The sequence below is a fragment of the Fulvia fulva genome, chromosome 4 (assembly GCF_020509005.1).
Source record: "Fulvia fulva chromosome 4, complete sequence".
NCBI lineage: Eukaryota > Fungi > Ascomycota > Dothideomycetes > Mycosphaerellales > Mycosphaerellaceae > Fulvia > Fulvia fulva.
In genome coordinates, this window is record NC_063015.1 from 5,297,180 (window position 1) to 5,325,050 (window position 27,871).

The 27,871-nt window shown below is 52.0% G+C and overlaps 16 protein-coding genes across 16 annotated transcripts; 8 read left to right on the forward strand and 8 right to left on the reverse strand.

The window, feature by feature from the left end:
* Positions 1 to 885: 885 nt before the first annotated feature.
* CLAFUR5_05161 (uncharacterized protein) lies at positions 886 to 1,362 on the reverse strand (the record flags this gene model as incomplete). The annotated part of the gene is made up of 2 exons (XM_047904309.1): positions 886 to 938; positions 987 to 1,362. 2 exons carry the CDS (start codon positions 1,360 to 1,362, stop codon positions 886 to 888), a joined length of 429 nt encoding a protein of 142 aa, XP_047760447.1.
* Positions 1,363 to 1,932: 570 nt separating this feature from the next.
* CLAFUR5_05162 (uncharacterized protein) lies at positions 1,933 to 2,664 on the forward strand (the record flags this gene model as incomplete). The annotated part of the gene is made up of 1 exon (XM_047904310.1): positions 1,933 to 2,664. One exon carries the CDS (start codon positions 1,933 to 1,935, stop codon positions 2,662 to 2,664), a length of 732 nt encoding a protein of 243 aa, XP_047760444.1.
* Positions 2,665 to 3,133: 469 nt separating this feature from the next.
* Positions 3,134 to 3,421, forward strand: CLAFUR5_05163 (uncharacterized protein; the record flags this gene model as incomplete). The annotated part of the gene is made up of 1 exon (XM_047904311.1): positions 3,134 to 3,421. One exon carries the CDS (start codon positions 3,134 to 3,136, stop codon positions 3,419 to 3,421), a length of 288 nt encoding a protein of 95 aa, XP_047760445.1.
* A 20-nt stretch (positions 3,422 to 3,441) lies between these two features.
* CLAFUR5_05164 (uncharacterized protein) lies at positions 3,442 to 3,690 on the forward strand (the record flags this gene model as incomplete). Its single annotated transcript, XM_047904312.1, has 1 exon — positions 3,442 to 3,690. The coding sequence occupies one exon, from the start codon at positions 3,442 to 3,444 to the stop codon at positions 3,688 to 3,690; it is 249 nt and encodes an 82-aa protein (XP_047760450.1).
* A 276-nt stretch (positions 3,691 to 3,966) lies between these two features.
* On the reverse strand, positions 3,967 to 4,999 carry CLAFUR5_05165 (uncharacterized protein; the record flags this gene model as incomplete). Its single annotated transcript, XM_047904313.1, has 2 exons — positions 3,967 to 4,208; positions 4,987 to 4,999. The coding sequence occupies 2 exons, from the start codon at positions 4,997 to 4,999 to the stop codon at positions 3,967 to 3,969; spliced, it is 255 nt and encodes an 84-aa protein (XP_047760451.1).
* Positions 5,000 to 5,142: 143 nt separating this feature from the next.
* CLAFUR5_05166 (uncharacterized protein) lies at positions 5,143 to 5,658 on the reverse strand (the record flags this gene model as incomplete). Its single annotated transcript, XM_047904314.1, has 1 exon — positions 5,143 to 5,658. One exon carries the CDS (start codon positions 5,656 to 5,658, stop codon positions 5,143 to 5,145), a length of 516 nt encoding a protein of 171 aa, XP_047760448.1.
* An 863-nt stretch (positions 5,659 to 6,521) lies between these two features.
* On the reverse strand, positions 6,522 to 7,118 carry CLAFUR5_05167 (uncharacterized protein; the record flags this gene model as incomplete). The annotated part of the gene is made up of 1 exon (XM_047904315.1): positions 6,522 to 7,118. One exon carries the CDS (start codon positions 7,116 to 7,118, stop codon positions 6,522 to 6,524), a length of 597 nt encoding a protein of 198 aa, XP_047760449.1.
* An 829-nt stretch (positions 7,119 to 7,947) lies between these two features.
* CLAFUR5_05168 (uncharacterized protein) lies at positions 7,948 to 9,242 on the forward strand (the record flags this gene model as incomplete). Its single annotated transcript, XM_047904316.1, has 2 exons — positions 7,948 to 9,016; positions 9,169 to 9,242. The coding sequence occupies 2 exons, from the start codon at positions 7,948 to 7,950 to the stop codon at positions 9,240 to 9,242; spliced, it is 1,143 nt and encodes a 380-aa protein (XP_047760452.1).
* A 514-nt stretch (positions 9,243 to 9,756) lies between these two features.
* On the forward strand, positions 9,757 to 10,118 carry CLAFUR5_05169 (uncharacterized protein; the record flags this gene model as incomplete). The annotated part of the gene is made up of 2 exons (XM_047904317.1): positions 9,757 to 9,769; positions 9,853 to 10,118. 2 exons carry the CDS (start codon positions 9,757 to 9,759, stop codon positions 10,116 to 10,118), a joined length of 279 nt encoding a protein of 92 aa, XP_047760453.1.
* Positions 10,119 to 11,027: 909 nt separating this feature from the next.
* On the forward strand, positions 11,028 to 11,630 carry CLAFUR5_05170 (uncharacterized protein; the record flags this gene model as incomplete). The annotated part of the gene is made up of 1 exon (XM_047904318.1): positions 11,028 to 11,630. The coding sequence occupies one exon, from the start codon at positions 11,028 to 11,030 to the stop codon at positions 11,628 to 11,630; it is 603 nt and encodes a 200-aa protein (XP_047761162.1).
* A 5,191-nt stretch (positions 11,631 to 16,821) lies between these two features.
* CLAFUR5_05171 (uncharacterized protein) lies at positions 16,822 to 17,268 on the forward strand (the record flags this gene model as incomplete). The annotated part of the gene is made up of 1 exon (XM_047904319.1): positions 16,822 to 17,268. One exon carries the CDS (start codon positions 16,822 to 16,824, stop codon positions 17,266 to 17,268), a length of 447 nt encoding a protein of 148 aa, XP_047761161.1.
* Positions 17,269 to 18,006: 738 nt separating this feature from the next.
* CLAFUR5_05172 (uncharacterized protein) lies at positions 18,007 to 18,599 on the reverse strand (the record flags this gene model as incomplete). The annotated part of the gene is made up of 2 exons (XM_047904320.1): positions 18,007 to 18,414; positions 18,465 to 18,599. The coding sequence occupies 2 exons, from the start codon at positions 18,597 to 18,599 to the stop codon at positions 18,007 to 18,009; spliced, it is 543 nt and encodes a 180-aa protein (XP_047761164.1).
* Positions 18,600 to 19,663: 1,064 nt separating this feature from the next.
* CLAFUR5_05173 (uncharacterized protein) lies at positions 19,664 to 20,095 on the forward strand (the record flags this gene model as incomplete). The annotated part of the gene is made up of 2 exons (XM_047904321.1): positions 19,664 to 19,706; positions 19,764 to 20,095. 2 exons carry the CDS (start codon positions 19,664 to 19,666, stop codon positions 20,093 to 20,095), a joined length of 375 nt encoding a protein of 124 aa, XP_047761163.1.
* Positions 20,096 to 21,560: 1,465 nt separating this feature from the next.
* CLAFUR5_05174 (uncharacterized protein) lies at positions 21,561 to 23,162 on the reverse strand (the record flags this gene model as incomplete). Its single annotated transcript, XM_047904322.1, has 1 exon — positions 21,561 to 23,162. One exon carries the CDS (start codon positions 23,160 to 23,162, stop codon positions 21,561 to 21,563), a length of 1,602 nt encoding a protein of 533 aa, XP_047761166.1.
* An 820-nt stretch (positions 23,163 to 23,982) lies between these two features.
* CLAFUR5_05175 (uncharacterized protein) lies at positions 23,983 to 24,742 on the reverse strand (the record flags this gene model as incomplete). The annotated part of the gene is made up of 2 exons (XM_047904323.1): positions 23,983 to 24,663; positions 24,686 to 24,742. The coding sequence occupies 2 exons, from the start codon at positions 24,740 to 24,742 to the stop codon at positions 23,983 to 23,985; spliced, it is 738 nt and encodes a 245-aa protein (XP_047761165.1).
* Positions 24,743 to 25,545: 803 nt separating this feature from the next.
* On the reverse strand, positions 25,546 to 27,395 carry CLAFUR5_05176 (Phosphate-repressible phosphate permease pho-4; the record flags this gene model as incomplete). Its single annotated transcript, XM_047904324.1, has 2 exons — positions 25,546 to 27,257; positions 27,314 to 27,395. The coding sequence occupies 2 exons, from the start codon at positions 27,393 to 27,395 to the stop codon at positions 25,546 to 25,548; spliced, it is 1,794 nt and encodes a 597-aa protein (XP_047761168.1).
* Between the last annotated feature and the right edge of the window lie 476 nt (positions 27,396 to 27,871).

Below are 27,871 nucleotides of genomic sequence, written 5' to 3' on the forward strand. Positions count from 1 at the left end.
GCCAGCAGTCACGGCGCTCCGGTGTTGTTGTTGCGACTAACAAGTGGTGATACAATTACTGAGTAGTCGACCATCTGTCGAGGTCGTGGGCCCTTGCAAGTGCAAAGCTTTACCCGCTCAGCAGGAGTCGAAGAGTTCTCTGCTATGAACGATGTTGCGAAAATAGGGAGGTGATACCGCGCGGCGAAGCGTGTGGTGGTGTTATGCTGGGTCTCCGAGAGTCCAGACAGCATGCAACACTCACAGCGAAGCCCAGCGCAATACCGTGATCGATTCGAAAGACATCGTGCCGAATCACCAATCTGCAAGCATGCATAAGAGAGTCCGATTGCTTGTAGTCCAGAGTCGCTTCTTCTGCTTCTTCCCGAAAGGGGAGGCGGTTTAATCACAGAGTAGGTTGGTATGCTGTGATGAGGCAGAGAGGCACATCCCGAGGAAGAGGACATCACTGTGCGCTTGAGGTGCCAGCTCCGTGCATAGATTGATCGTGCGTTCTAGCTGCCAGTGCGACCACATCCTTGTCTTGCATCTCAGTCCCGACGAGTGTCTGCTGCCATCATGTACGTAAAGCACGATGCCGCTCACCCTTGAAGACACATTACACGGATCCTCCCTCCTTCTATTCAACGTCGCCGTCTCTTCTCTTACTCGGCTCAACTCGACGCTGGCTTCTGATCTACCTGTGTCATCTCTTCCCTGCACCTTACCGTCCTTGTGGCACTCAATCCCCATACTCCTCGCACCACCCGGGTCATCAGTGCTGTTAGAGCCACTAGTGAAACCACCATAGCACCCTCCAAGCTGCGCCCACTCATTCGCCTGCTCGAAATCAGCGCACTGGTCTCCGATAAATCTTGGCGGGACGACTCACGTACTGCAACTAGCCTAAAACCCCCCAGTACATCCATCATTCTCCCAGACTCGTATTACGCAAGACCCTAGTCTGGTCAGCTTCACCTCATTCGAACTTCGGGGATTTCACTCACCATGGTCCTCCGGCTTTTCATAGAAAGCTCGATGCGCGGCCCATGCATACGTAAGATTGTTGAAAGGCGTGTTGTCTTCCCAGTTGCGACATTTGCCGTTGCCTCTGAGTACGTTTGGTCCGCTGACAGAACGACCGGCGCACTCGTGGTTGCGGTATCTCTTGAGCCAGATGTCGAAAAGCTCCTTGCCGTGAGCGGGGTTGCGGAAGAGGCTGGTGAAAATGGCGATCAAGGCCAAGCGCATAGCAAGCATGGCGATGCAGCGGGGTCCAGACGTGGAAGCAGAATTTGGAAGGCCTGCGGTCTTCATGGCGAAGCTGAGGTCAACACTTTGATTCATTTGAAAGAAATTGTGCGGAGCATGAAAATTTGACATCTTGACGACACTACTGCCCAGCTGGAGAGCTCAGAAGTCCAAGACGTATATGCTTGCTCCAAAGATCATATCGTCCAGTCCAGACCCATGGTCGTCAGCTAAGAACCAACATCGTGCGGCCGAGGATTCTGATTCCACGCGGCAGAGGAGACCGAGACATCGTTTTCTGGCAAATTCCTGCCACAGGCCGCCCATGACGTGTGAGTCAGATCCGGATCCAGATCCAGACACCGGCAGAGGACACCTGCATACGAGGCCAGAACACATCAAGGCACTCAAGTCCTGGAGAAAATACCTCTTTGTCAAGCTCCAAGAGTAAAAAGCCGTGGTTGAAGAAATACAATGCCCCTCAAAGAAATATTTTGTCAAGTGGTGGGCTTGGTCTGTCCAAGACGTGATTTACCTCCCAGCTATCCACATGTCAGTTCCCGTCCACAACTTCTAAGACCTATCTCAGAAACAGTAAAGACAAGCTGCAGGGCAGCTTTCGTATTCCCAAACTTTTACAGGTGAGTGATTTTCTTAAACATACTGAGAACCAGACACAGATCTCTCGCATACCTTTTCGCCATGTCAGACTACGACTTTTACGCCGACGAACACTACGACAGCGACATCGAAGAAGAAGAGCCCCAACCCATACGCTGCCATTATGGATTCGTTGACCGCAGCGTCATTGCCGAGGACACCTTCAACGACCTTTTGGAGACCTACCTTCCACTCGGCGTAGATTGGGAGGTCACCGATGAGGCCTGGACTTTTCATCTTACTGACCTCACCATCACCTTCGCCAACGACTGGGACACCAGTATCGGCGTCGAGGCGGAGAGCGAGATCATGGGTCGCACACGCGTCGATAGTGTGCGATCCGAGCTCAGAAGCATCGTGCATGCTTCTCTAATGGACCCATCCTGGAGCACAGTAGGGCTTGCCGTAATGCTCCTACAACTCGTCGAGGAGGCGACCTCGCATGTGCAGGATTTCCAGGCATGGCAACAATCCCGCATGCGGACCCGAGCAGGGAAAGACATCCCTTCTCGCTGGATGGCACAGACTGGCTTCAATGCCAACTCCGTGGACGCTTACCACAAAGTCCTTGGCAATCCTGTTGGCGTTGATCTCATGACGGTCAATGACACTGTGTCGGACGATGAGGAGGATTATGGTGAGTTCCAGGCTGTGCGTGGTCAACACGAACATGAGACCATCGAGCGGAGGGCAGATGAGAAGGTGTCGTGGTTTGACGAGTATCAGACTGCTCGAGTGACGAATATGGAGGTCCGGGTAGAGCGGCATGCTTGAATCGTATCGGCAATAGTAGAAAATGTCAGCATAAGGGTAGGCAGTAAGTACCCCTTTAACAACGTTCGTTGTACAAGTCACAGCGCTTTTCCAGGCCTCCAGGCGACGTTTGAGATGGATAAAGATATGACATCGTACATCCGGAGTACACAAGGTGATCGATGCTAACAACACGGATGTAGAGATGTCGGTGGTGTGGTTAGAGGATACGAGATGTGCAGACCGCGGCCTTCAATGACATCGCGCCCGGCGGGTCGAAGCCGAAAACCTCAGGCAAGAACCGACTTCACCTCGCAATGCCATCCGTCCTCCCCTTGACACCAACATCATCACATTCTCTCCACCTCAGATGTCCTTGTGTCATGACCTCTCTGTGTTCTGTAACTTGTCATATTACACTCATTACCATAGGACCACTGAACGCGCCCAGAGCTTGCAAGACAGACTAGAACACTATTCCAGGATCACCATGGACAGCATCACGAAACCCACGCACCTGACCTTCCAGCATGATGGCTCCCTTACGAGACTAGAGACCAATGTTGTCGCCGTGGTCTCACTTACACAACTCGACGAGCAAGATCGAGCACTTTTCAAGCAAGACAACGACGAAAAGTGGCAAATCGTCCTCACAGAAGCCACCATCTTCCATCCTCAAGGCGGCGGCCAGCCCTCAGACACAGGCCTCATCACATCCTCCTCATTCGAAAGTTCTATCTTCAACGTCATCGTAGCCAGAACATCCAGGCCACGGTAGACGAGTACATCACTGCCAACATGCCAGTTGAAATCGACTGGTGGACCGCCGAGGACTTCAAAGCGAATGGACTGGAGAGGTTAACGCCGGATCCAAGCTTTTTGATGGGGGGAGAGACGGAGTTCCGTGTTGTGAAAATTGTGGGTGCGGAGGTGTATCCTTGTGGCGGGACGCATGTGGGGAGTACGAAGCTGTGTGGGAAGACGACGGTGAGGAAGATTGGGAGGAGTAAGGGGACGTCAAGAGTTAGTTATGTTGTTGAGAGGTGATGTTGGGGGGGGGGTATGGAATAGACGTGGTATGCTGCGTCCGATGCTGATGGTATAGACCGCGACGGTAATACATGCATGGACCTATGCCGACTTAAACGAGAGCACGCTCAGAAGGCCCAACGTTACACAACGGCCACAGGTGAAGACGAAGCCTCGTCACTCTTGGATCATCACATCCATCTCGGCATCACCCGACCGTGAGGTGTCGTCGCTCCTTTGCGAGCGCTCACACGTCCCCTAACTTACGAAACCGCGCCCAACCTCAAAGCTGCATCACAAAGACCACCCCTTCCCATCCTTCCACTCTTTCGAGGACTTCTTCTCGTTCCTCCTCTCCTTCTGCCTCGCCTTGCGGTCCTTCGCCTCCTCTGCTTCTTTTTGCTTCAGCGCCTCCCGCTTCTCTCTGCGTTCCTTGATACCCGCCTCTTCCTTTCTGTATTGGTCCCTCTTCTTGGTGAACAGCGCTAGCTTCTCCTCGAGGGTTGGGTCGCCGTTTGGGTGAGGCATGTTGATGGCTGGTTGATGGTGAGGAGGGTTGGTGCGAAGGGATGATGTTATTCGTCGTGGAATATTGCAGCGATTGGGGTAAGTGGCGTTGTGGGGAAAAGTGCTGTGATGGTGTGTAGCTGAGAAAAAGGCAGGATGAAGGGTAAGAACTGACTCGCAACTTATGCATGAGCACGAACTTGTCGCCGGGCATTTGTACCATGCGAGAAATGTTGGTGAATGGTAAGGATGAGCTTCGAAGATGCCGACATTGCCATTGAAAGTGACTGAAGGGGCTAGCAAGAATCTCGTGTGACTGTGAAGGCGGATGTATTTCGCCGCTAAGTGCTTAGCTCTATCGCCGAGCCGCGCTGGTGAGTGAAATTTGTGTCCTCCCTCAAAATCTGGAGGGAACTACGATTAGCCGAGGAAGAGCTAAATGGTAGAGAGCACTGCACAGATGGCTAGTGAGTCGACAGCTCACATCATGCTTCTGGAGACGTGTCACTCCATTGGAGGGCCAATTTGTAACGAATATATGATAATTTGCACGACAGCCCTAGGGTGCACCAAAATGAATCCAGCCTTCTAGTGAAAGTTCAGTACAACATGATGCCAACTATTGAGAATTAGTGTCTAACTACAACCATAAACAGAAACATGCCAGCCACACTCGACAGGCACGTCGCAGTGGCTCAGCCAATGATGCAAATGGCAAAGTGGAACGCGGCTCGTACAGCGCATGTCTCTTAGACTCCAGAATGGCCTAAGTACCGGGCTGTGGTCCGCTTCCCTCCAGCAACGTACCTCTCGAGCCCATGTTTAAATCCCAGGACCACTTCCTTCAGGTCAATCGAAGATCCAATGCACAAATAGCAAAAGTGGGATGCCCGCAACTGTCACCAATACATCCCAAACCGCTATCCCCAGATCGAGGGGCTCATGGTCGATATTCCGAGTCCGCTACTTGCCAGTCTTGGTGACCTTCTTGGCCTTGTCCTTCCCTTTGCTGTCCTTTGGACGGATTTGAGCTGGCCCGCCTTCGTCATCACTGAACAGGTACTCCAAGAAGCTCTTCTTCTTGCCTTTCTTGCCGTCTTTGTTCGTTGATGACGTGTTCGTTTGGACAGGCATTAGAGCGCCCACGTTCGCAGTCACATCACCCTGTGCACTCTCACCAGTCGCTCGCGGCTTTATGTTCAAGTTGGTGTAGGCATTGTTGATTGGTCCTTTCTCCAGTGCCTTCGCCCTGTTAAGCGCGAAGCCCATGGGCGGCTGCGGCTGCGGCGGCTCTCCCGGCAGTTCTCCAAACTTCTTCGCGTCTCTCTCGTACCTCAGGTCGTCGCTATAGCGGCCATAGTCGGCGACCCCGGTGTTTTTGGTTCTACCGATATGACACTTTTGGGCATATGACAAGTTCTGCATGGTGTTCTCATCTAGGAGAGGGCCTAGTTTTGAGTCGGATGGAGTTCCTGACATCGTGATATGGGTTTTGGTGTCAAGGTATGGTCTAGATGTATTTCCAAGGTCTGGGGGCCTGTATGTCTCTGCTGTTCTTGTTGCCTTGGGCGTAGCTGGTGGTTATTGGTTTGAGGTTTGAGGCTTTGCTGGGGCTTCGGAAGTCCTTTTATGCACATTTGCTGAGGTCGTGAGGGCTGCGAATTCTGGTGTGCCTCGTGACTGCAGATATCTCGATAGAGAGCCACGGGGTAGCAGTGCTTGGCGACCTTCACAAACACAAGGCTCGAATCCTAAGCGGCCAGCCACGGGCATAAGTGAGCCACCGGTCGACATACAGAACTTAGGCTAGATCAGCACGTCTCTTGTCTATGTCATAGGTCTATCTCGCAGAGCATCACTAGCATAGCGATGACAACTGACCACCGGTCCAAGCAAGGTGAAGCTGACAGACCGTGCCAAGCCTTACATGTGTTCCGTTGAATGACCTGATTGTATGCGCGGCTTCAGGTAGTCCTCTGGCGAGAAGCATTTGTTTCGCTCTACTTAACGCTCTACTCTCTTCGATAGTTCTGTCCGTCGTTGGTAGCTCTGATCCAATCTTGGAAAGGCCAAGATTCTGATCTCTGTCTGTGGGCAATTGGACAGCGAGAGCCTGCTAGTTGTTCGATGCTTACCTGATTTTACTATGCAAATCTGCTTCCCTATAACTGACAGGACGGAGATATGCCAAGGAAGAGTTCGACTGTCATAATTTGGAGCTGGTGAAACATTCACATGTGCGATTGAGCAGAAAGGCTACTGAAATACATCCGATACGCTAACAGTACACCCAAACGCTATACCTTTCCTGGTTCCAGAGAGACCATCGAAAACGTAATCAATCAACGACCATAGCTGGAAAGAAATCCTCCAGCAGCATGTGCGCTCGAAGGTCCCACACCACCACCATAGCTCGAGCCTCCACTGCTACTTCTGTCCGCCCCAAAAGCGCCCATGCCTCTAGACCCTCCACCACCATAGCTAGAAACTCCGCCTCCACAACCACCAAAAGCACCCATACCTCTCCCTTCTCCTACTCCTCCACCGGAACCGGACGCTCCCCATCCACCAAGGCTTGCGCTTCTGGCTTCCCAGCTGGAGTCAGACTTCGGACCGCCACGGCTCACACGATTCTCCCAAGCCGCATCAGCATCGGCAGACTTGAACTGACCCCAGCCGTTCCACCCACCGCCCTGAAAGCGGTTCCAGTCTCGCATGTTGCTATCGTGGGCCAGACTCACAGTCGTGGTTTCTCGAGGAGCTCGAGAGGCCATGCCGCGAGCGTTGCCAAGGCCGCCGAAAGACTGAGGCATGCCGGAGGTGGTGCGGCTGTAGCTTGTGCCATAGGGGGCAGATTCGCGGGAGGCGAACAAGCCGTAGTTGTCCTCGCTGACTTTGGGGAGGGTGTTGCCGTAGCCTTGGTATTGGTACTGGTACATGGTGAGCTGTGCTGTGGGTTAACCTGAGTAATCAATTCGGGTTGCGATCTGGTGCTCGGATGTGAGTGTTAGAGGACGTGTCGGTAGTTGAGAGAGTGAGAATGCGAGAGTATAAAGAGAGGGTACGATCAGCAAGATCAATTGTAGGTTACTGGAGATACCATTCGTGAAGGCAGTGCCGTGGCGAGCATTTTGCGAGTGTGAAAGCTGTAACGCCATGGTTTCTTGCCACTGACGGCCGTAAAACCGGGAACTCTGTGCGCGTGGCATTCGAAATCGACTGGCTCAGGATGTGGGACGCGCTAAGGAAGACAAGGGGGAGGGGCAAGTGGGTGAATGAAGGTTGCATGGGCTTGGCGTTGGCCCGTTCCCATCACATGCAGCTGCCGCACGCGGATCGCGCATGCCCTAAAGCTTTCCTTTCGCGATCAGTACATCATCTTGTCGAACGGAAATCTCGCACACGAAATCGTAGCAAAGACAAGCGACCTCTCCATCACTGCGTGCGCATGTGCCATCGTGAGACTACGACGCCGCCATGGAAGTCATAAGACGCACGCTGGGAGGAGAGACCGAGGCCACACATCGGATATTGTTGCAAGAAGTCGGACCAGATGCGCCTCGACCACCGCAACTCCAAATAGCACAACTTCGATCAACCCAGCCAGATCCAACTCCGCTGAAGCCGGCTGGACGGCTGACCGGCGATACGAGACAGTAATATGGTGGAATCTTCCGCAACATTTCTATCCGGTCGAGATATGACGATAATTCCTCGAATCACATTGCTGGCCTGCTCCTCGAGCTCGACGAAGGACAACTTTCAGCTATGTTCAAAGACAAAGACTCCTACCGTCAAGGCCTACAGCAGGCATGCATGGCCATGACACTTGCTGCTCTAAAGGAGCGAGCGAGGAACAACCAACAAATCCTACCGCCTATGCCCTTGAAGCTCTACGACGAGAAGTTCAACAGGTTACCTGGAACCGCGGGTGTCCTGGAGAAAGCCCTGGAGCTTTTTCAAGCCCTACGCTCTAAAGCGCCGCAACATTTAATGTTCGATATCGTCAATCCATTGCTAAGTACCCTCAGTGGTAGTCGGCTTCAGACCAAGCGGCAGCGTTGGGCGGCAGCGGCTTGGCTAAAATGGCAGAAAACCTGGACAGGACCTTCTGCAGGGATAGTGCCTATCATGAAAGCCATACAGATGATCAACTCACTCTTCTTCGATCGTCGATTACCTGTGTACCAGGTTTCGTGGGCGCCCGGTCTCCGCTCAAGATCTGCAAGACAGCACGGGCCTTCGATCACGACAGTCACGGCCGCCTCGACCACATTCGAGGGCTTCATGAATTACCGCATCGAGCTTGATCCTGCACATTCGAAGGACGAGCTGAAGTCTCTTGTGCTGCACGAGTGTGCTCATCTCTTCGTCACGCATTCTGGTTTCAAGTGCACCTATCGTTGGGGTGGTCCCCTAGTAGGGACGAGTGGGCATGGACCCGCGTGGTTCAGGGTCGCAGTTGCGATCGAGGCCGCAGCGCGCAAACATCTCGATTTCAATTGCAATATGCAGATCCTGTTTTCTTTGCTTGCAGATCAGCGATGCGGTCGTTACTTGCCACTGTCTGAATGGCAATGGTTCACGTCTGTGCTGAGCGATGAAGATCAGGATCGATTCTTGGATCAGCTGCCCGATAGGTCAGTTGCGGAGCTCGAGGAACATCTCAGACTCTGGCCTGAGAAATGGGCTCTGATGCAACCAGCCTTGGCACGACGAGTGTGGGAGAAAGGACGCTATGATGCCGCGGTGTGGGAGTCGCAGGGTCAGGAGATGGGTAACAGGACGCAAGACGGCAGCGAGCTGGAAGATGATACCTGGACCAGGGTCTCGCACGGTAAGAGGCGTGGCAAGAAAGCGTCAGTGAATGCTTCGGCGTAACTATTCTCCGACGACGACGACGACGTCCGCACACATTTCTGCTCCACTGGAGCGGTGCCTGTAGCAAAGAAATAAAGAGTCTTGGGTCTTCATGTAACTCGATATCAGTGTCCACGCCATGGATCGAAAAGAGATTGTCGTCCTCCGGCTTGTGGCGTCACTTTCCTCAAATGCAGAGGTGACCAGACAACGAACAACCATGTACCTAGCGCGTAGCAGGTACACGATGTAAATCCACAGGGAGTGCTGTTCCACCACTACGAGTAAAAAATTGGGTGCTGCCTATTGCGGTAAAGTTCCCAGACGACTTGCAGCACAGCCTTGTGACATATGGGGGAATACGATCGAGTGCCATACCCCCTGCAAGACTATCAATAGCTCGAGCCATCCACGTACGTACACAACGAAGTTCTATACACGTATCTTGTGTTCCCATTGCCCACCCTAAGTACCACATTTGCAAGAGCGCACCCAATCCCTGCGCATTGAGCCAACGCAAGCACACCAAGAATATCAACTCGCCAATCTCCAAGCGAAGTCTCAATGCCTACAAGGTCAATACATACTCGCTATACACGTAACCTTGTCGAGGAGAAAGCGCCAGGATATCAGGCGTTGTGGTCGTCAAAAACATTGTGGCTTGCATTTTCTGCTTCACAATTTTGTGCCTGGAACGCACCTTCGCAAGCGACAATAATGACTGTCCCTAGTATGGTACTCACGACCGATCAGACTGGAAGTACACCTTTGTTAGGTGCCAATGTACTGATGACCATCTTAGAGCGGCAGCAGCCTTCGACATCATCATTCTACTCGGCCTCTTCATCACCTCGACCGTCGATGCCCTTCACCGATACCAACGAGTGATCAATGCGGAGCGAATTGTTATCACCGCGAGCACGAGCATTGCCGCTCTGATCGTCTGGGCTTTGATCGGCCTCTTTGCTGGCAACGGCTCCTCTTTTCCCTTGGGCATTGTAGTATTCGCCCCGAGCGGTGTCTGCTTTAACGGTCTGGCCATCTTCTTCGGTGCTGAAGCGCTTCGCATAGATGCATGAGCTCGTTGAACCGGAACCGGTCCGCCCAGTCTTCGAGACTGCTAACAGTAGCTATCGGTTGCACCTCTACCAACAAGACTATGCTAGGCTTGTCGAATGATCAATCTTGCGACTGTATTTTATTCGTGACAATCGTTATCCAATGGTGGAAGACGATAATACCCAATTCCTGTCCTTTCTGGCCCTTGGCGCCATTGGAGTGGAATAATCAGACAGAGAATAAGACCTCCTGATCATTTATGTTCTTCGTGATACATTGTTGCATCCAAACCAGGTCTGAGGGTGTTTGCTCGTATGTCCAAACGTGAGTGCCAAACTGGTAACTGTGCCAAGACTTCCGTGATCTTAGGAACCATAATGCGCAGAGTAAAGCAGTCCGGTCGTCGGTCTGCCACGTAGGGATGTCTACGGCTCCAGGATGTCTGAGCGTTCATTCTACCTGCCTCTTGTCGATATCGCGAGTAGGGATGTTGGACAACGAAGTGCGCCACCGCCAGTGGTACGGGCCATACGCTAGCTGTGATGGCGCATTCTCTTCTATTGTGGCTAGAGGTGTGTTGACTGCGTCCTAGCGATGGGCTCTTGAGTAGAGCATACCACGCCAATTGAGGCATCAAATGCTCGTGGCTCGCAGAAAGATGTGGGGAGCCCCAGATATTGACGGCCTTTCGACCTCGCCGTGCAGTGGCCACTGTGGTATCTTGGGTGGGCTAGTTGGTTGTATCCCAGCCGTTGCGAGCTCAACAACACGCGTCGCAAGCAACGCGAAGTGTCATGTTGGACGTTTGTGTTATCTACTCGGCATTGCCCGGTCCCGCAAGGGAACTTGGCTTGGCAGGGTGCTGCTGCCTAGAACGTCAGGGGTGCATGTGGAGAATATATAGTCTGTTCTCACGCGTATCGAAATTCATGTTCAAAGCTATTCAGAAGCGGGCCAAAGAGCGTCGACATCTCGAGCGACTGTCTATCACGGCCCACACGTACGGCTTTATACACCACTCATGGCTTCATCTCATGGCATTCTTGCGGCTTCGCAGAGATGGAAGACCTGAAGTCTACCCTTACGAATCGGAGTGGAAGAGTTTCCCGTTGACCACGAGCGAATTTGCTCAGCTGAAGGAAGATGAGAAGAAACCATTAAAAGCGTGGACACATCCGCCTTGGGGGTATGCTCTGAACAAGGAACGACACGACTACGATCCGAGAAGACAGGAGTTAGTGCTTCGTCTTCACGGGTTTGTCCACCAGAAAATGCTCTTTGAGATCAAGATGAGAATGAACGCAGAAACCGAAGCTTTGGCTCAGAGACTTGTCAAGGAGCATAGCGAAGACGAGGTGGCGCAATACTTGGAAGACATAAGGGGCTGGCAAGGCATACATTCGCCATACGAAGTAGGCGACAGTGACACTAAAATCACAGCCTGGCGCAGCCCTGATCTGACCTTCTGCCACCGACTTGCCGACGTGCCACCGTTGTTGGTCGTGGAGGTGAGCTACCCAGTGTTGAAGTGAATGCCCGTGCACCAGCGTATGTAGTCACGTGTGGCTACGGACTAGGGTTGCATCTCTACTATTAGACACCTAGCGACCTACAACAATATCAACCATCAATCTACAACTGAAAGGTTATGAGCCCGGGGGGCGTTATCCGACACCTGTAGATGTACCAGACACTGCTGATACGTGCTACAGTACTGCAAACGACCTTCAGAGGTGCCATCGTCGCCGCCGTAACGTTACCGTCGCTGTCGCACACACGCCAAGGCCGGAAATCAGAATTTTCACCAGACCCTTCGAGCGACACGACCGCAGGCTACGGCCACACGACGAGCCCTACACACACACACACGATTAGCAATACTAGTTGCACCACGTACTAAGGCCGACGCGCCTGTAAACAAGCGGCGTCGTTGCAGCTATCGCTAAACAAGGAGGTAACGGCAAAAGAACCGATATCCGACCTTCACGGCCTATACATCTCCCTCAGTAAAACAGGTCTATAGTGCCACGGCACTCACATAATAGACATATATACAAGGGATCAGATCATACAGTCACAGACATATATCAGGCCAAGCAGCCACAACATATAGAGCATAAGCACTCGTCCCTTCTTAGAGCACAAGCACTCGTTATCCTCTTTAGCTATTATATCCTCGTCAATTGACGTCACTACTATCAAGGTTACTAAGAACAAGCGTATCGAGCCACTGACTCGCCTAGAACAAATCACTACATAGATACGCTCCATCGACACACTGCTTATTAAGAGCGGGTATTATCAACAACTCTATAAGGCTAGACCTACTTAAGACATAGATATAGGCGAAACCGACGCTATATATAACAAGCGGGCAGAGCCGTAGGATGAGAAGCGCTTCTAGGCCTACGCCGAGGTCCTTAACAGATATAGTACTACGGCCTACGAGATTGTTCTTAAGGTACGAGAAGCGAACATGTCAGTACGACAGGCCCTCGACGACCTTGAGGCACAGTTCAAGAAGGATAAAATGAACTAGGCTCGGTAAGCACTTAAGAAGCTGCTTACGACTCACCTCGCGTCCTTAAATAGCGACATTATAGCGCTCGGTAACGTAATCAAGACACTGTTAGTAGAACTAAAGGACATCGATACACTAGTAACTATACTAGACATCCTTCTAGTCTACTAGTTCCTACGAGCCCTGTCCGACGAATATAACCAATTCATTTTCAGCTACGTTAATAGTCACTCCTACTTCCTAGGCGAGCCGAATAGACTATAAGCGACACTGAACAATATAATGGTGGCAGCAGCCAACTTCTAGCTAAGTATATAGCAGAATGCCGCCTTCTACTATAATAATAACAACGACAGCCGTACCTAGCGCCGCCGCGAGAGGCGCTTCGATTACCCTAAATACACACACTGTAGTAAGCACTATAAAGGGGAGTGCTAGAAGAAGAACCCCTCGCTTACGCTAGTAGGCTAGGCCGCGAAACAACAGTAGTAGCGACATGATAATAAGCGGCGCCGTATCGACGATAATGATAGCGATAGTGTGTTAGCAATCGGCCTACTAACACCTATATAAGGGAAGTAACACCGTATGTTTATCTAGGGTAGCGGACATCAGACCTACTTCTAACAGAACGGCTAAGAGGCTATAGCTATCTACTATAACCGCAACCTATACGATGTCTTTATCTAGGATAGTAGTGCTAACGGCAGCCTTATTGGCAGAAAGGACCTCTTCATCTAAGGGACCTACTAAGAACTGGCGTCTACCCTAGCATCTTAGGGGGTAGGGGGGTCAGTCACGCCGGTTAGCAAGGGCACTATTAAGTTGCTATACAAGACAATAACTAGTAAGCGTCGCCTTGAAATACCAGAAGTCTACTACTCGCCTACGGTTAGGGTGAACCTGATCGTAATAAGCTAATTCTAGCTATATATCCGCGACATTGTACAAGCTAAAGATAGACTTACCTTCTAGTAGGGGGAACACTAATTCAGTGTATCCTAGATAGATAGACTGCTCGTGCTCGATATGTGACTCCTATAGCTATATACCGTATATACGGTCGACCTAAAGCTAAAGCTCTAGTATAAGCGGCTTGCGTACCTATTAGACGACAATATTAAGAAGCTTATGACCATGTCCACCGGCATATAGCGAATAAGGGATAGAAACTGCATCTGCCGCGTATGTGCTCTAGGGCGTATAAAGGAACGGCTATATAGTAGTCACCTACGTAAGGGAACCTATATAAATGACCTCACCTACATCGATATTGCTAGTCTATTCGAGCCTAGCTTCGGTAGGTATAGGTACTAGCTATCAGCTCTTGACGATGCTACGTAATAGGTAGATAATATCCCTACGCGTACAAAAGACGAGCTCCTCTACTATATACGACATATCGTACTAAACCGCGAAACGCTAGAACGTCCCTTCCGTACCTTTCACCTCGACAGGGTAGGGGAGAACTCGTCGTATAAGCTGTTCGCTTTTACGTACGACAAGGGCATCGAATACGAATATATAGGCACCGAGCAACACTAGTAAAATGGTGCCGTTAAGAGGCTTTAAGGAGTGTAGCGTTATAAGCTAACTCTAACACTAATAATGGCGAAGATAGAGCACCAGCTCGACCCGCGCTAGTGGCCGGAGGTGCTATAGCATAGCATTACCTACATTCGCAACCGCTCACTAAGTATACGACTAGGGTACACGCCGTTCGAAGCACGGTACGGCGAGAAGCCGAACCTTAGTAACATCCGTAAGATTAGAAGCAAGGCGTATATACTATAGCCTAGCCGGAAGAGGCCTAAAGCGGCTCTAAGTAAGGAGCGGACACATAACGGCTTAATACTCGGCTTCAAAGGCAACAGCTAATATCGAGTCGCTAAAGCCGATAGTAAGGCCGAATAGCGCGACAACGTTATAGTAGATAAGACACGGGCCTATACCAAAAGCAAGGCGCTAGTACTACAGACTGTCACTATAGAACTAGTGCCTAAACAGCTAACTAAGATTACTATTTACCGGGTTTATTAGCAGTACGACGAGAGTGACGACGACAGCTCGCTACCCTCCGTGCCTAGTCATCTCGAGACACTAGAACAATCGCCGCTACTAGAGCGCTTACCGTCGCTAGAGCGACCACCGTAGGCCGGGCCGAGCTACGAATAGCAGCCTATTCCGGCGGAAAAGGCATTATATCCGCACGACCGCCGATCACGCCTAGATAAGACCAATATCGTAATAGGAAAGCGAAAGCGTATACTAAGGAACGACTAGTATATACTGCTCTTCTACGTCCTGATACTAGCGGCAGTAACTAACGCTTTCGACCTATAGACAAGGCTCTAGGCATAGCGGTCAGGTCACTAGACCGAATAGTAACTCGCGGAAGACGATTAGGTCCGTTTACTGAAAGAGAACCGTATATAGGTCCTTCGTAGACGTGATCAGATCAAGGGTAAGCGAATACTACGCGGCAAGTAGGTCTATAAGCTTAAGAGAGATACGAATAGTAAGATACAGAAGTATAAGGCTAGATAGGTATTCCGCGGCTTCGAACAGGTCGCCGGTAGTAACTACTATAACACCTTCGCGTCAGTAGTAAAGCCAATGACCTATAAACTTATCTTTGCTATAGCATGCGCGTACGACTAGGAGATCGAACAGACGGATATTAAGACAGCCTTTCTGTATAGAGAAGCGGATACCGACATCTACGTCGAACAACCTACTAGTTATAAGGAAGGCGAAGACATAGTGTGCCAGCTTAACAAGGCACTATATAGCCTTAAGTAGTCACTACGTATCTAGTATCTCACACTTGCTACGCTTCTAAAATCATAGGGGTTCACTACTCTAGATAGCGACTATAGCACATTCGCGAAGGATTATACCTTCGTAGCCGTGTATATAGACGACCTGCTTATTATAGGGCCTAATAAGTGCGAGATCTCACAACTTAAGACAGCTCTTAGCTAGAGGTTTCAAATGACCGACCTAGGCCCTTATTACTACTATCTCGGCATGACTATCCGTCGCGACCGTACTAATAGACGCCTGTACCTTAGCTAGCGTGCCTACCTAGAGTCAGTGCTAAAGCAATATAGCATATAGGACTATAAGCCTAACTATACCCTAATAGACAGTAATACGAGACTCCGTAAGGCGGAAGGCGGCTACGTCGCTACAGCTAAGTTCAAGCTATAGTATTAGTAAGTAGTAGGCTCACTGATGTATACTATGCTTAGCACTAGGCCTGACATAGCATATGCTATATCAGTGGTTAGTCGCTATTCCTCCAACCCCGACGAGACCTATTAGAGGGTAGTTAAAGGGATTTTTCGCTACCTTCGCGGCACCATTAACTATGAGCTGATATACGGTAACTTTACGCACCTCGCTAGTTATACCGACTCCGATTGGGCTGGTGAAATAGACTCACGCCGCTCTATAGCGGGTTACGCTTTCAATATCGGATCAGTAGTCGTAAGCTAGTCTAGTAAGCGACAAGCGACGGTAGCGCTATCCACCTACGAAGCAGAGTATATGGGTCAGACTTAGGCTACAAAAGAGGCTGTATGGCTACGCGCACTGCTCAAGGAACTTAGTGAAGAACAGCTTGTAGCTACGGTTATATACGGTGACAACTAGGGTGCTATCGCAATGGCCAAGAATCTAGTCCACTATAGACGTAGCAAGCATATTGATATTCAACAGCACTACGTCCGCGAAAAAGTTGAAGACGGCACAGTCGAAATGCGATATATTAGCACTAAGGAGCAGGTCGCTAATAGTCTCACCAAGCCACTGGCTAAGCGAGCCTTCGAACAGTTCAGAAAGGCTATTGGTCTCGTGCCTACGTAGGGCGTAGCGAGCAAGGGGGGGTCGATAGTGTCACATGCTCGCAACGCTATCAAAGGCAGATAAGTAGGGGGACTACGAGTGAATAAGTAGGGGACTGACTTGCGTCACACTAACAGCCGGACGAAAGCACCAGCGTCACCACACACGAGACAGCATACAATGGAATGACGCGCAAGGGGGATGTTGAAGTGAATGCCCGTGCACCAGCGTATGTAGTCACGTGTGGCTACGGACTAGGGTTGCATCTCTACTATTAGACACCTAGCGACCTACAACAATATCAACCATCAATCTACAACTGATACCCAGGTCAGACACAGACCTTGCGCGACATGGCGGGTGACTACATATGGGCGGGAGCGGCGCGTAAACACGGCTCTGAGACGCGATGCGTGATACTCATCGACTTTGTGAATGCAAGCGATGACATGATGGACAACAAATCCGCGACCTTGAGCGTGTGGAAACCCAAGTACGCAGTCGATGACAAGGGTGACACACTCCTCAGTGGCCGCACAGTGAACAAAAGGATCTTCCGCAACGGAGACGGCACTGCTGGCAAGGGAGCCTTGCGTCTTTCGATCCGCGATATTCTGCCTTCTCGTTTGTACGAGACCCTGTCGCCGTCTGCACAGGAGGAGCGCATCAAGATACCATTCGCTGAGCTGTGCGGGTTCATCGAACAGGGTGAAAAGAGACTGGCAAGAGCTGAGAGCAACGATCTCGAGTGGGACCTCTCGCTCTTACGTCGTGGGGGAGCAGGAGTCATTCAAAGATAGGAAGGCTGTTGCTCTGACAGAGTAGAGACGGGGAACTTAGAGGAGAGGGAACAAAGATCATGGGGCCCTGTCAGGCGCTGGGTCTAAAGCGAATCGCTAGCACGCTTGTGCTTAGCACCACCTCACTCGTATTCCCGCAGATCCGCAATAGCACTGATCGAACGACGTCTGCGGTGATGGCACGCCTCCTGTCGAGGCCGCTATTTCTGGCTTCTCGTGTCGAGCATACTGACTCATGTCAAGACCCAGCAACTGTTTGCCCCGGCCGCTAGTCCTGAGGTACCGGCCATCGACAGCGCCCGAACATACTCAAGGATGGCCACACCAGTGCCGATATGGTTTGACCCGAAGTCCAGTTTGTTGATGGTTGGCAAGGTTCTGGGCTCACGGTCTCCACTTGTTTCTTGGACAGACCAGTTTAGGCTTCTCCAACACCATTTTCTCGGCATTAGCAATGTCGAGGGCCAGAACATAGGCGAAGACCGCTACCAGCGGGATGAAGCATACTTGCTTGACAGCCATTTGCGTTGCCTGAAAGTCATTTAGGCAGATGTACTACAGACGGCGCGATCTCGTGACAGATATCGCATGGCTCACCAGAGGTAAAACGCCACGATGATCACGTAACAGCCCTGCAGCACCCCACAATGCGTGCATAGCAGGAAGACGATTTGTACTACAGCCATAAATGCTCCAGTCTACGACGATCGAGAGCAGCGCCATCAACACATTAACATTTTACAAGCTTGCGTCATTGACATACTCCTGCAACCTCTCATGCACCTCGTCTTCTCCGTCTTCCCCATGGTCAAGTATACCGACTCTACAGTCGCCACCATCGAGCCTGCGAAAAGCGGGCTGCTCGCTCACAGCTTTGCCCGAGGACGAGATCCTTTCGGCATTGCTGCGCTCTTTCCCGCGAATGGCGGCGGCTGCTTGGTCTTTGACGGGATTAAACGCATCTTCGTTCACATTGTCTTCGTTTATGACGATATCTGGATCATGACCGTCCACCAGAGAGCGTGTTGGCGACATGTGCGCATCGTCGACCTCTTCGGTAGAGTCACTGTCGGGTCCGCCATAGTTCGAACCTCCATTGCTGGTGAGTTCAAATTCGTCATCCATCTCCCATGAAGCCGGAACAACCTAAAAAAATGTCAAAAATGGTATGAACACACTTTGAGATGGATAGATACCTGTTGAGGGTCTAGTCGGAGCTTCAGTAAATATGGTGCAGCAACACAATACAGCCCGCGCTCGGCCAGGTAGTCAAGCTGGCTCTCGCTTGGTGCCATCGGACAGTGTTTGCTGATCATTCCATTGACGTACATGTTTTGGCTTAGTGTCTTAGCGCCCGGGAAGGTTGCGCAGCCTGGCTGCCAGATCTTGGAAGGTTATTCCATTGACGCCGACTTGTTGCTCATAGTCGGTTGGAAAGAACCTATACGCTTGCCAGGAGCCTGACAGTTTCAGTGATTGTACTTCAAGCTCCTGGGTGCATACTGACCAATCGAATCTCCTTTAGACTTGAAAGACATCGGGACTATACCAGCTCCTCTATATGCTGCAGTGATGCTCGGCAAGTCTTTGAACTGATAGGCGATCTCGGGGACCGTGAGGAACCAGTGAACGACGACATTGCTTATGTCGACGTGTGGATACTGGCGTTCTGCAGCACGCAGAGCATTATGCCGAAGATGTTCCAGATGAACATCGAGCAGCTGATGGACGGTAGATATACCAATCTCTTCTACGTATTTCTTGAGCTTTCCCTAGACGGAGCGATCGTCGCCAGCATAATGGACCCCTTATCGACGTCCAATATTTCGAAAAGCAGATGCAGCACCTGTGTAGCTTCATGGAGTCAGTCAGTGGTCAGGCCTTCGAGCAACTTCAAGCTCTAGCTGGAACTGGTAATCGTCGCTTCTCTTTCAACTCAAGCCCAGAACTGCGGTACTTGTACGGATCGCTGTTAGGGACCTCGAGGAGCGAGCAGAACATGACGTACATCAACGAGTTCATGCCGCCTCGCGATGTATACATGTCTCTTCTCGGCGCATTTTTGAGCAGCGTTCCTCAACCCTGTCTGGTCAATCTTCGACGGTGTAATGTCTATCACAGATTATGCTTCCGGTATCTGCCACGAACATGGTGCACGAGTGAGAGCTGCGCCTGACAGCATGTTGGTCTACTATCTTGACAGAAGTCGTGACATCTTTGAGTCCTTGGAAAAATCTAAAGGGGCTCCGGAACTTTCGGGTGCGACTATGTCTGCTGCTCAGGCATTGCCCAAGTTCCGTTGTCGAAAAGTTCGCCATGTCAATACCAGAGGGATTCCCTCTGTCTCCTCGACCACTTACCACCCCATCCTAACGATCCACCATCTACGTATCGGATGTGTCACGCTCTCGACACCATGGTGTCTCAAAAAGCGAAGGGTAAGTGCTGTGTTGCGTCGTCCTGGACTTGCCTTGTCTGACCACTTCCCGCTAAAGATCCTCGAAAGTGCCAACCTCTGGCGACTGTCACCACTAGAGAGGACACCTACGCGGACGAATGGAACGACGCTCCATCTCCAAATCAAGAGGCTGAAAAGATGGTCCGTTCAAACCTGCTGTTGCGTCTGTTGGAGACAGGAAACAGCTGTAGGAAGACGACCAGCCGAGAGGCGGAGTTGAGCGCGCAGGATGGGCAAGCTGGGCAAGCTTCTGATGCTGTGGAACTCGCATTAGGTGTTCAATTGCCACCTGGGGTCAGTTTGTATCGAAAGACCATGCCCATAAGGAACTCTGTCAGCCAAGAAATAGATAGCAAAGGTCATAAGTAAGGCCTACTTACGTACAATTCTCATTTCGTGTAAGCCGCCGACCGAGTGCTGCGCAGAGTGCCAAGCTGCCAGAAGGATGCGTTGGTAATGCATACAGTCGAGGAAGATGAGGTCTGCCTGAGAACAGATCTGGCCGTGTAGTCGCGATGACGATTGTAGTCGTGTCTTGTTAGTTTCGAACGTCTGTGAGTTGTGTCGACTCTCTTGCAGACTCCTCCTGGTGGGTTTCAGTCGCTCTCCGGAGTGCCATGAGACCTTCGCGCCGCTTTGTCCATCGATATGTTGCACCCTACATGCGCACTTCTAGACTCCTAGAGGATTTTTTCTCGTGCGCTAGAACTTCTGCAAACCATCTGCGCGGAACATCATTATCTATTTCAGCGTGCCTTTGTGTTATTTTGCAATAATTACCTAAGCAGCTCACGGACCATGGAGTCCCGGACTCTATGGTCCGTGTCGTACTTGAGCTCAATCAGGTTTGCCCTTAGCTATCCACTGCTCTACAATGCTTCAAAATCGTGTATCGCCGCGGATGCACTGGTATTACAGCCTGGCATGGCAAGAAGCTACTTACACTCTATCTCTTGATCTCCATCCCTTTGGCAAACATGCGGAATGCGGCGTCAAGCAAGCATACAAGATCTTCGAGGTCCGGCCTCCCCCGACGACGCAGTAGGCTGTAACAGGCAGCCATTGCAACCATGTGTCTATTGGGTAACAAAACACTTCCAGATAGGGCAATGTGGAGTACCATGCGTCACGCGGCTATGCACAAGTACAGCTGGGTGATAGCGGAGAGAAGCCGCACGATCTTGTCTCACGCTAGTCATAGTACAAGCTGAGTCCGGCCACCCCTGTCCTCAGCCGGAAAAGCGTGATGTGGCTGCAGGAAGAGCTGAGAGCTTGGGTTGAGCGACGTACGTAGTTACAAGAGTAAACAGAATGCGACTTCCTCGCCTCACCGGCTCTTAGAAGTGCATGCAGTCATGATTTTGTGTTTGTCTGCGATAACGCTAGTCCGACATGTGCAAATCTTTAATTTGGGTTCGGTAGCGCCAGCTAGGGTCTTGACACATTCGACGACGAGACAATTTCGCCAGAGTACTAGCTAAGAACCCAGTACTAGAGCACTGTCCTCTTGATGACACTGTCTGATAGGACTCACGTGTGCTGTGATACTTTGGAGCTGTCCAACAAGACATGACTTTCTCCACCAAGTGAAGCGGCTTCTTATTTTCGGCACGATCTACACCTCCACATCTACGATGGCGGAAATATCCTTCTTGCCGTTCCGTATCCGTCGGCTCACTGCCCGTCGCAGAAGTCATTCTATGTAGCGGCACGACCACGTTCAGAGCAACAAGACATATTGTGTGCCATGGCCAGGCTTGGACTGTGGGAGATCTGTGTGAATATATGCTCGACGCCTTCTCTATTGGCCTCTGTCTGCTCAGGTCGTTGAATCTCAGTCTACATCATCGACCCAATCGACCGGCGATTGCATCTCATAACAAGCCTCATCTGCAGCACTGCCTCCCCCGCTTCCTTGGCCTTCCTCCTCCGCCCCCTTATTGATTTTCTCCGCCCTCTCTGCCGCTTCCTCCCTGTCCCATCTCTCTCTGATCTCCCGATGCAAGCGTTCCCTCTCCTCCTCAGTCCTGATGGTTCTCTTATACGTTCCCACCTCCTTGTCGTAATTTGAGTTCACGTTCGCAGCATGCACGAACTTGCCCTCCTTGATCATGATCCTCAGCTCTCTCAACGCATTCCACACAGTCTTCACTTCCTCCGACCGGGCAATGCCCTCATCGACCTCCCCAGTAACGCCGGTGCGCTTGTTGATCCGATCCGAGTGCCAGCGCGGGATCTCAACCCTGTGAAGGTATCGTTCGAGGGCTGCAAGTTCCTGGAGGTCCTCGTCGAGACCGATCCAGATCGCGTAGGGATCTTCGGACTCATGGGCGAGGGGCTTGTGGAAGTAAGTTGATTCGAAACCGGCGCCGCGGAGGAAGAAAGTCTTGACCTTGAGTGAGTCTGGCATGTCGCTGAATAGGAACTCGTGCTCGTGTTCGATGTCGGCCATGAACTCAAGTGGAGAGGGGTGGTCCGAGTCGTGGGGTGAGAGGTCGGCCCAGATAGTCTTGTACCCAGCGAACATGTGCTCCCACTCGTCTGGCGTTGGCTTGTACTTCGGAAAGGACATGTCGTTGATACCCGGGAGGTTGGCTGGATAGATGGGGTTCAAGACTTTGGTGTTCTGAGATGGATGCCAGGGGAAGTACTGGCGACCACCATTTTCCTGGTTGTCAAGGCCCCAGCCTTGTAGTCGCCAGGCCTTGCGAAGGGCGCGTTCAATGGCGGTGGTCAGAGAAACACCTTTCTGAACGAAGTAGCAGGTGTCGTTCCAGCCGCTCAGAACTTGCCAGCCGTCCTGCAGTGGAAGGTCACTTGGTACAGCCCCACTGATCTTGGAGAGCATCTCTTCAGCGTCGTCGAGCTGCGTTGTTGCTTCGCGAAGGTGTTTCTCGGCGACTTCGAGATCGCCCTTCGTGAAGCTGGTCTGGGCAGCACGCAGCGCCCCATGGACGTAGTAGTCTGTCGTGGGACAGATCTCCGCCGACGGCTCCTTGCGGTTTGGCTCCACGACCAGCTCGCCATCTGTACTGAGAAAGTGGTCATATGCACGAAGACTCGGCTTGTGCTGGAAGATCGCAGCGCACATGAGGCGCTCTTCTGCATGTAGTAGTCGGATATCTCGTCGCTGTTGGAGCGGCAGAAGATGATACTCTGCTTCGAGGTTCGCGACCTCGCCCTTGAGATATGCGATATGCTTCTCGAAGTCCGCAGCAGTCTCCATGGTCGGGCAGATCGGTCTTATGAGCTTCTTGACGGGTGCGGCTTCGATCTTCTCATCTACACGAGACACTTCGCTTGCAGGCTGGGGTGTTGGCTCGTCCAGCTTCTGTGGCATATCGTCGCCTAGCAGGTCGATAAGCATCGCGAGGCGGCTCATCTTGGGCTTCTGCCCTTGACCTGGCTCAGAGGTTGTGACGGTTTGTGTGTTCATGCTGTCGGTTCCAAGTCTTGTGGTACTTGGTGGTGTTGTCTGATGATGTTGTCTGATGATGTTGTCTGATGATGTTGTCTGATGATGTTGTCTGATGATGTTGTCTGATGATGTTGTCTGATGATGTTGTCTGATGATGTTGTCTGATGATGTTGTCTGATGATGTTGTCTGATGATGTTGTCTGATGATGTTGTCTGGTGTTGATAGCTGGTGGCGATGTCTGGTGTTGATAGCTGGTGGTGTCGGTGGTGATACTTGATGCTACTCGGTAGTACTCAAGTATGTTGGAGACTGTCGAATATGTAATTTCAGCGAAAAGACAGCGGCTTAGGAAGCCATCATGCAGGCTTGAGGACTCGCGGCTTTGAGGACGAGGTGGCTCGAGCCCAAAGTCTAAAGCCAAATGAATGATAAACACGCCTTCTGATTGGTTCGCGTGTTTCCGGCTTGTCATGTGATACATCACAAGCACCTACTTTGCGGATTAAGACCACCGAGACGTCGTTCGTGTCGCGATATCCAGCGAGGATCAACATCTGGCGTGTGATGACACTACTTCAAGTGCGTGGAGCATTCACCGAAAGCATGCACCGTATATAGAAAGTGCACGAAGACATATATCTGTAATGTCGCGAAGCAAAGGTGGGCACATGGCATCTGCTATATAGCAGGGCGAACGTTTGCTTGTTCTTTGAGGAAAGGAAGATGCGATCGGGCGTGCAACAAGTTCTCAGGTACATGTCGCTATATCTGATCAACACAGCAAGCCCGGGGCGCTGTGCCTGGCCAGGCGCTAGCTCCAGCACATACATGTACCACTCAAATCATGACAACCTCCATCTCATACTTCTCCGGCAATCTCTCCTCAAATAACAACCCCATCGGAAACGTGCCCACGACAAAACACTTATTCACAAAGTCCTGCACAGTCCCTCTCAAGATCACCGCGGCACCTGGATACTGCCTCTCAATCTCTGGCGTAGGCCGACAAAACATATCCCCATTCTTCAGCTTGCAGATGTGTTGCAGAGCATCGACGTAGTCCTTCGCTCCCGTAAAGTCTGCTTGTTTTGATCCTCTCGGCATGAGGAGTCTCATCGTCGTAGCTTCGAGAGCATCAACAGTGCCGTAGATCGAGACGCAGAGATTGGAGCCGCCTTCGTTGGGGAACTCGAGGCCTTTTGGGAAGTTTGTCTCGTGGGAAGGCTCAGTGGCGATGAAATCGGCGATATTGTTGGCATAGGTTGAGATGAAGGACAGACGGCGGCCAAGTTTCGACAGGCGGCGTCCTTCAGTCGCGGGTGCGGGATCGCCGGTTAATCTTGTAGAAGCTATAGACTCGCCGGCAAAGTTCCAATTCGTCGACCACGAGTATGCTCTGCTTATTCGTGACTGTCGCTGACTCTTCCGCTTGATACCTTCCGCCTCGAGCCGTTCATCTTCGGGTACTGATGCGTGTGCGCATTGGTTCTGCCTAGGATCTGGTATGCCCTGGTCCACCTAAGACACGTCTGAGACACACATGAGGAAGCACCGCCTCAACGTCATCAATGTTCGCTGAACCTTGGTACGACTGCATCTCTCACACGTGTGTGGTGTGATAGACGGTGACAGAGGTCCGGTGGCCCAATGTGATCAAGACTTCAGCATCCCGGTGCCAGATGTCGTTTGATGATGCTCGAGTTGCTTCGGCGATCGCTTGAGGGGGCGGTACGCCGGTGAGGGTATTTCTGACAGGACATATATGGTCCAAGCAACAGCAAAGCTCACCACATCTCAAATATTCGTCGTGAGAGTCGTGTGCATGTCCTTCTATGTGCGTGCCTCAGCTTTGGCAGCGTCGTGGGCATGAGCTGCCATCACGCACTGTGCCAGCCTCTGACAAGTGCCACTCCCACGCCATGCGGCACTTGCGAGGGTGTGTGAATGGAAAGCATCAAGGTGATGGGGTTACACAGATTGATACTGTGTTGAAATCGCTTCACAGTCTGTTGTTGATGTTGGAGGAATGTTGTGAGAAGGTTCAATAAACGTGAAGGAAGCTGCGAAATGTGAATGCGGTGGCATAACGCCTTCAGTACCAGACTTCATGCTCACGTGCAGCTTCTAAGACTTCGTTCGGGAAGGTACAATTCCAGCAGTTGATCGTATGCTTGATCGCAAGACATGTCAACACATATCCCAATTGTGACAGTAGCAGAGCAGGAGCGCGATGAAAAAGATCGTGAAGCATCGGTTGCAGTAATGAAAAATCTTCTTCTCGAGGTATCTGGTGTGGTATCAAATCTATCCGGCTCTCTATGCCCGCCCCATCGCTAAACCCAGCACTTTTTTGTACAAAAACATCGTCCATGCATGCGTGCATCATAATCTCATAACATCTTAGTTCCAGTGTGGCGCGTTAAGCACCAGACCCATCAGCACACCTGCAAGAGTACCAGCAATCGGGATGGTCATAATCCAGGAGAAGACAAGGAGACCGACTCGCTGGAAGTTGACTGCTTTCCAGGTACCGTTGCAGAGACCGACACCGACGGTGGCGCCAGTGATGCACATCGAGGTAGAGACTGGGAGGGAGAATTGCGAGAAGATGAGGACCGTGACGGCGGCACCCATCTCCATGGAGCAACCTCTGCTGGGGGAGTGGTAGGTGATCTTGTTGCCCATGACCTTCATGATGTTGTAGCCGTAGGTGATGAGACCGAGGGAGATGACGCCGGAGAGGACAGCGAGTTGCCAGACTGGGACTGGAGCCTTGGAGGCAGCAGCCTCGCCGGTCTTCCAAGCGGTGTAAATGACAGCCCATGGACCGACAGCGTTACCGATGTCATTGGCACCGTGGGCGAAAGAGGCGGTGCAGGCGGTGAGGACTTGGACGAAGGAGTACAGGTGCTCGACCTCGTTGGGGTACTTCTTGGCGTGGCCGTAGACGCGAGCCATGCGGTCACCTTCGGGAGTGCCGTGGATACCGGATTGAGCAGCGTGGATGTCGTAGTGCACACCGTAGAGGGCACCGACAACGATCATGGCGGGAATGCACTTGAGGAAGATCTTCATGTTCTTGACTTCGTAGATCTCACCTGGGCCCATTGGATTATCGTGGAGAAGGCGCATGGCCCAACCCATTGGTCCCTTGCCTTGACGGAGCTTGCGGTGGAGACGCCCCTGGCCCTCGGCGCGGAGCTTCTTGTAGTCAACTGGAGCAGCGATGACCTCAGCCTGAGCGAGAGACTTCTCGTTGACCTCGTTTGGAGTCATGTCGGAGCCGACGCGGGTGATCTCGGTCTCGGCGGTGATCTGGTCGTCATCGTCCTGGACAACGGCGTAGTTGCGGACCTTGGCGACGGTGGCATCAGCTGGTGCTGGACGGCGGAAGAGGAGTGGGCCCTGGAAGATGTGGTACCACTTGAGGGTGTAGTCCTTCTTGAGGACGACGCAGTGGACGTATGGCACGAAGAAGAGTGCGGCGAGGACTGCGAGACCGAAGCCAGTACCCATGGTGACGGAGACGATGAACCATGTTGGCTTTTTGTTGAGCTTGAGGTTTGGCGATCCCTTGTAGACGATGGAGAGCGTGCAGAGGGTACCGGCGATGAGGAAGAAGAATGGCGACGACCAGACAGCCCATGGCACTGGGTTGGTGCGCATGTGGACGACGAGCTTGATGAGCATGTAGATGGTGGCTCCGAAGCCAGCGGCAATGGCTGGAGCCATACCGAGACCAGCGAAGATGGCACCGAGACCCTTGCCGCCGTTCCAGCCCCATTGGACCTTGTCGGCACCAGCAACTGCAACACCGACACCAGCGACTGCGGAGATGAGCGAGTAGGTGGAGGAGACGTGGGCGGAGTGGCGCGTGCACCACATGACCCAGATGGAGGCACCGGCGAGAGCGCATGTAAAGGCGAGCATCTGCACACCGGCGTTGCCCTGGAAGACGTCGTTTGGAATGATGCCGTTCTTGATGGTGTCTGCAGTTCGTGCACCGACTGTGATGGCGCCTACCATCTCGAAGATGGTGGCCAAGACCATGGCCCATCGGTAGGAGATGGAGCGGGAGGAGACGGAGGTAGCCCAGGCGTTGGCGACATCGTCTGGTGGGAGTGTTAGATGCGGTCAGGTGGTGGTCGAGTGGATTGCTGGCACTTACTGGCACCGTTGTTGTAGGCATCGAGCATGGCAAAGAAGGTGCCAATGGCGAAGACATAGTCGTACTGCGAGAGGACGGGCATTGCGGCGGTCCTGCTGAACGATTGACTGAAGACTGACTACTGGTGTGGTAGTAGTGACTGGAGGGCGTGATCAGTCGATGATCGAAGTACTGTCGTGCTGTGGAGGAGTGTGCTGCTGGTGTGTGCTGCCGAGAGTACACCGGGTGGTGCTGGCCTCCCCTTTTATCTGGACAGGCCTGTGGGCAACTTGCAGAATCTGCACTACTGACTACTCCTCTCGCGCCCGAGCAGGCAGCGTGGTGAAGGCTCCAGCCTCCAGGGCTGAGGCTATGCCCATCACCCACGGCTGTTCTTCCCAACATGTTCTAGAGGGCGACGGGAAAGTACGATCTTAGCCCACCAGAAGCGCTAGAAGAAGAGATGCGCGGGAGAGGTGAAGGATGGGCGGGTGGGAGTGGGTGTGAGGCAGGCGAGAGGCACAGACGAAGCTTCACCAGCGGAGCGGCCTCGTCTGGCTGGCGGAAGAGGTGCTTGGC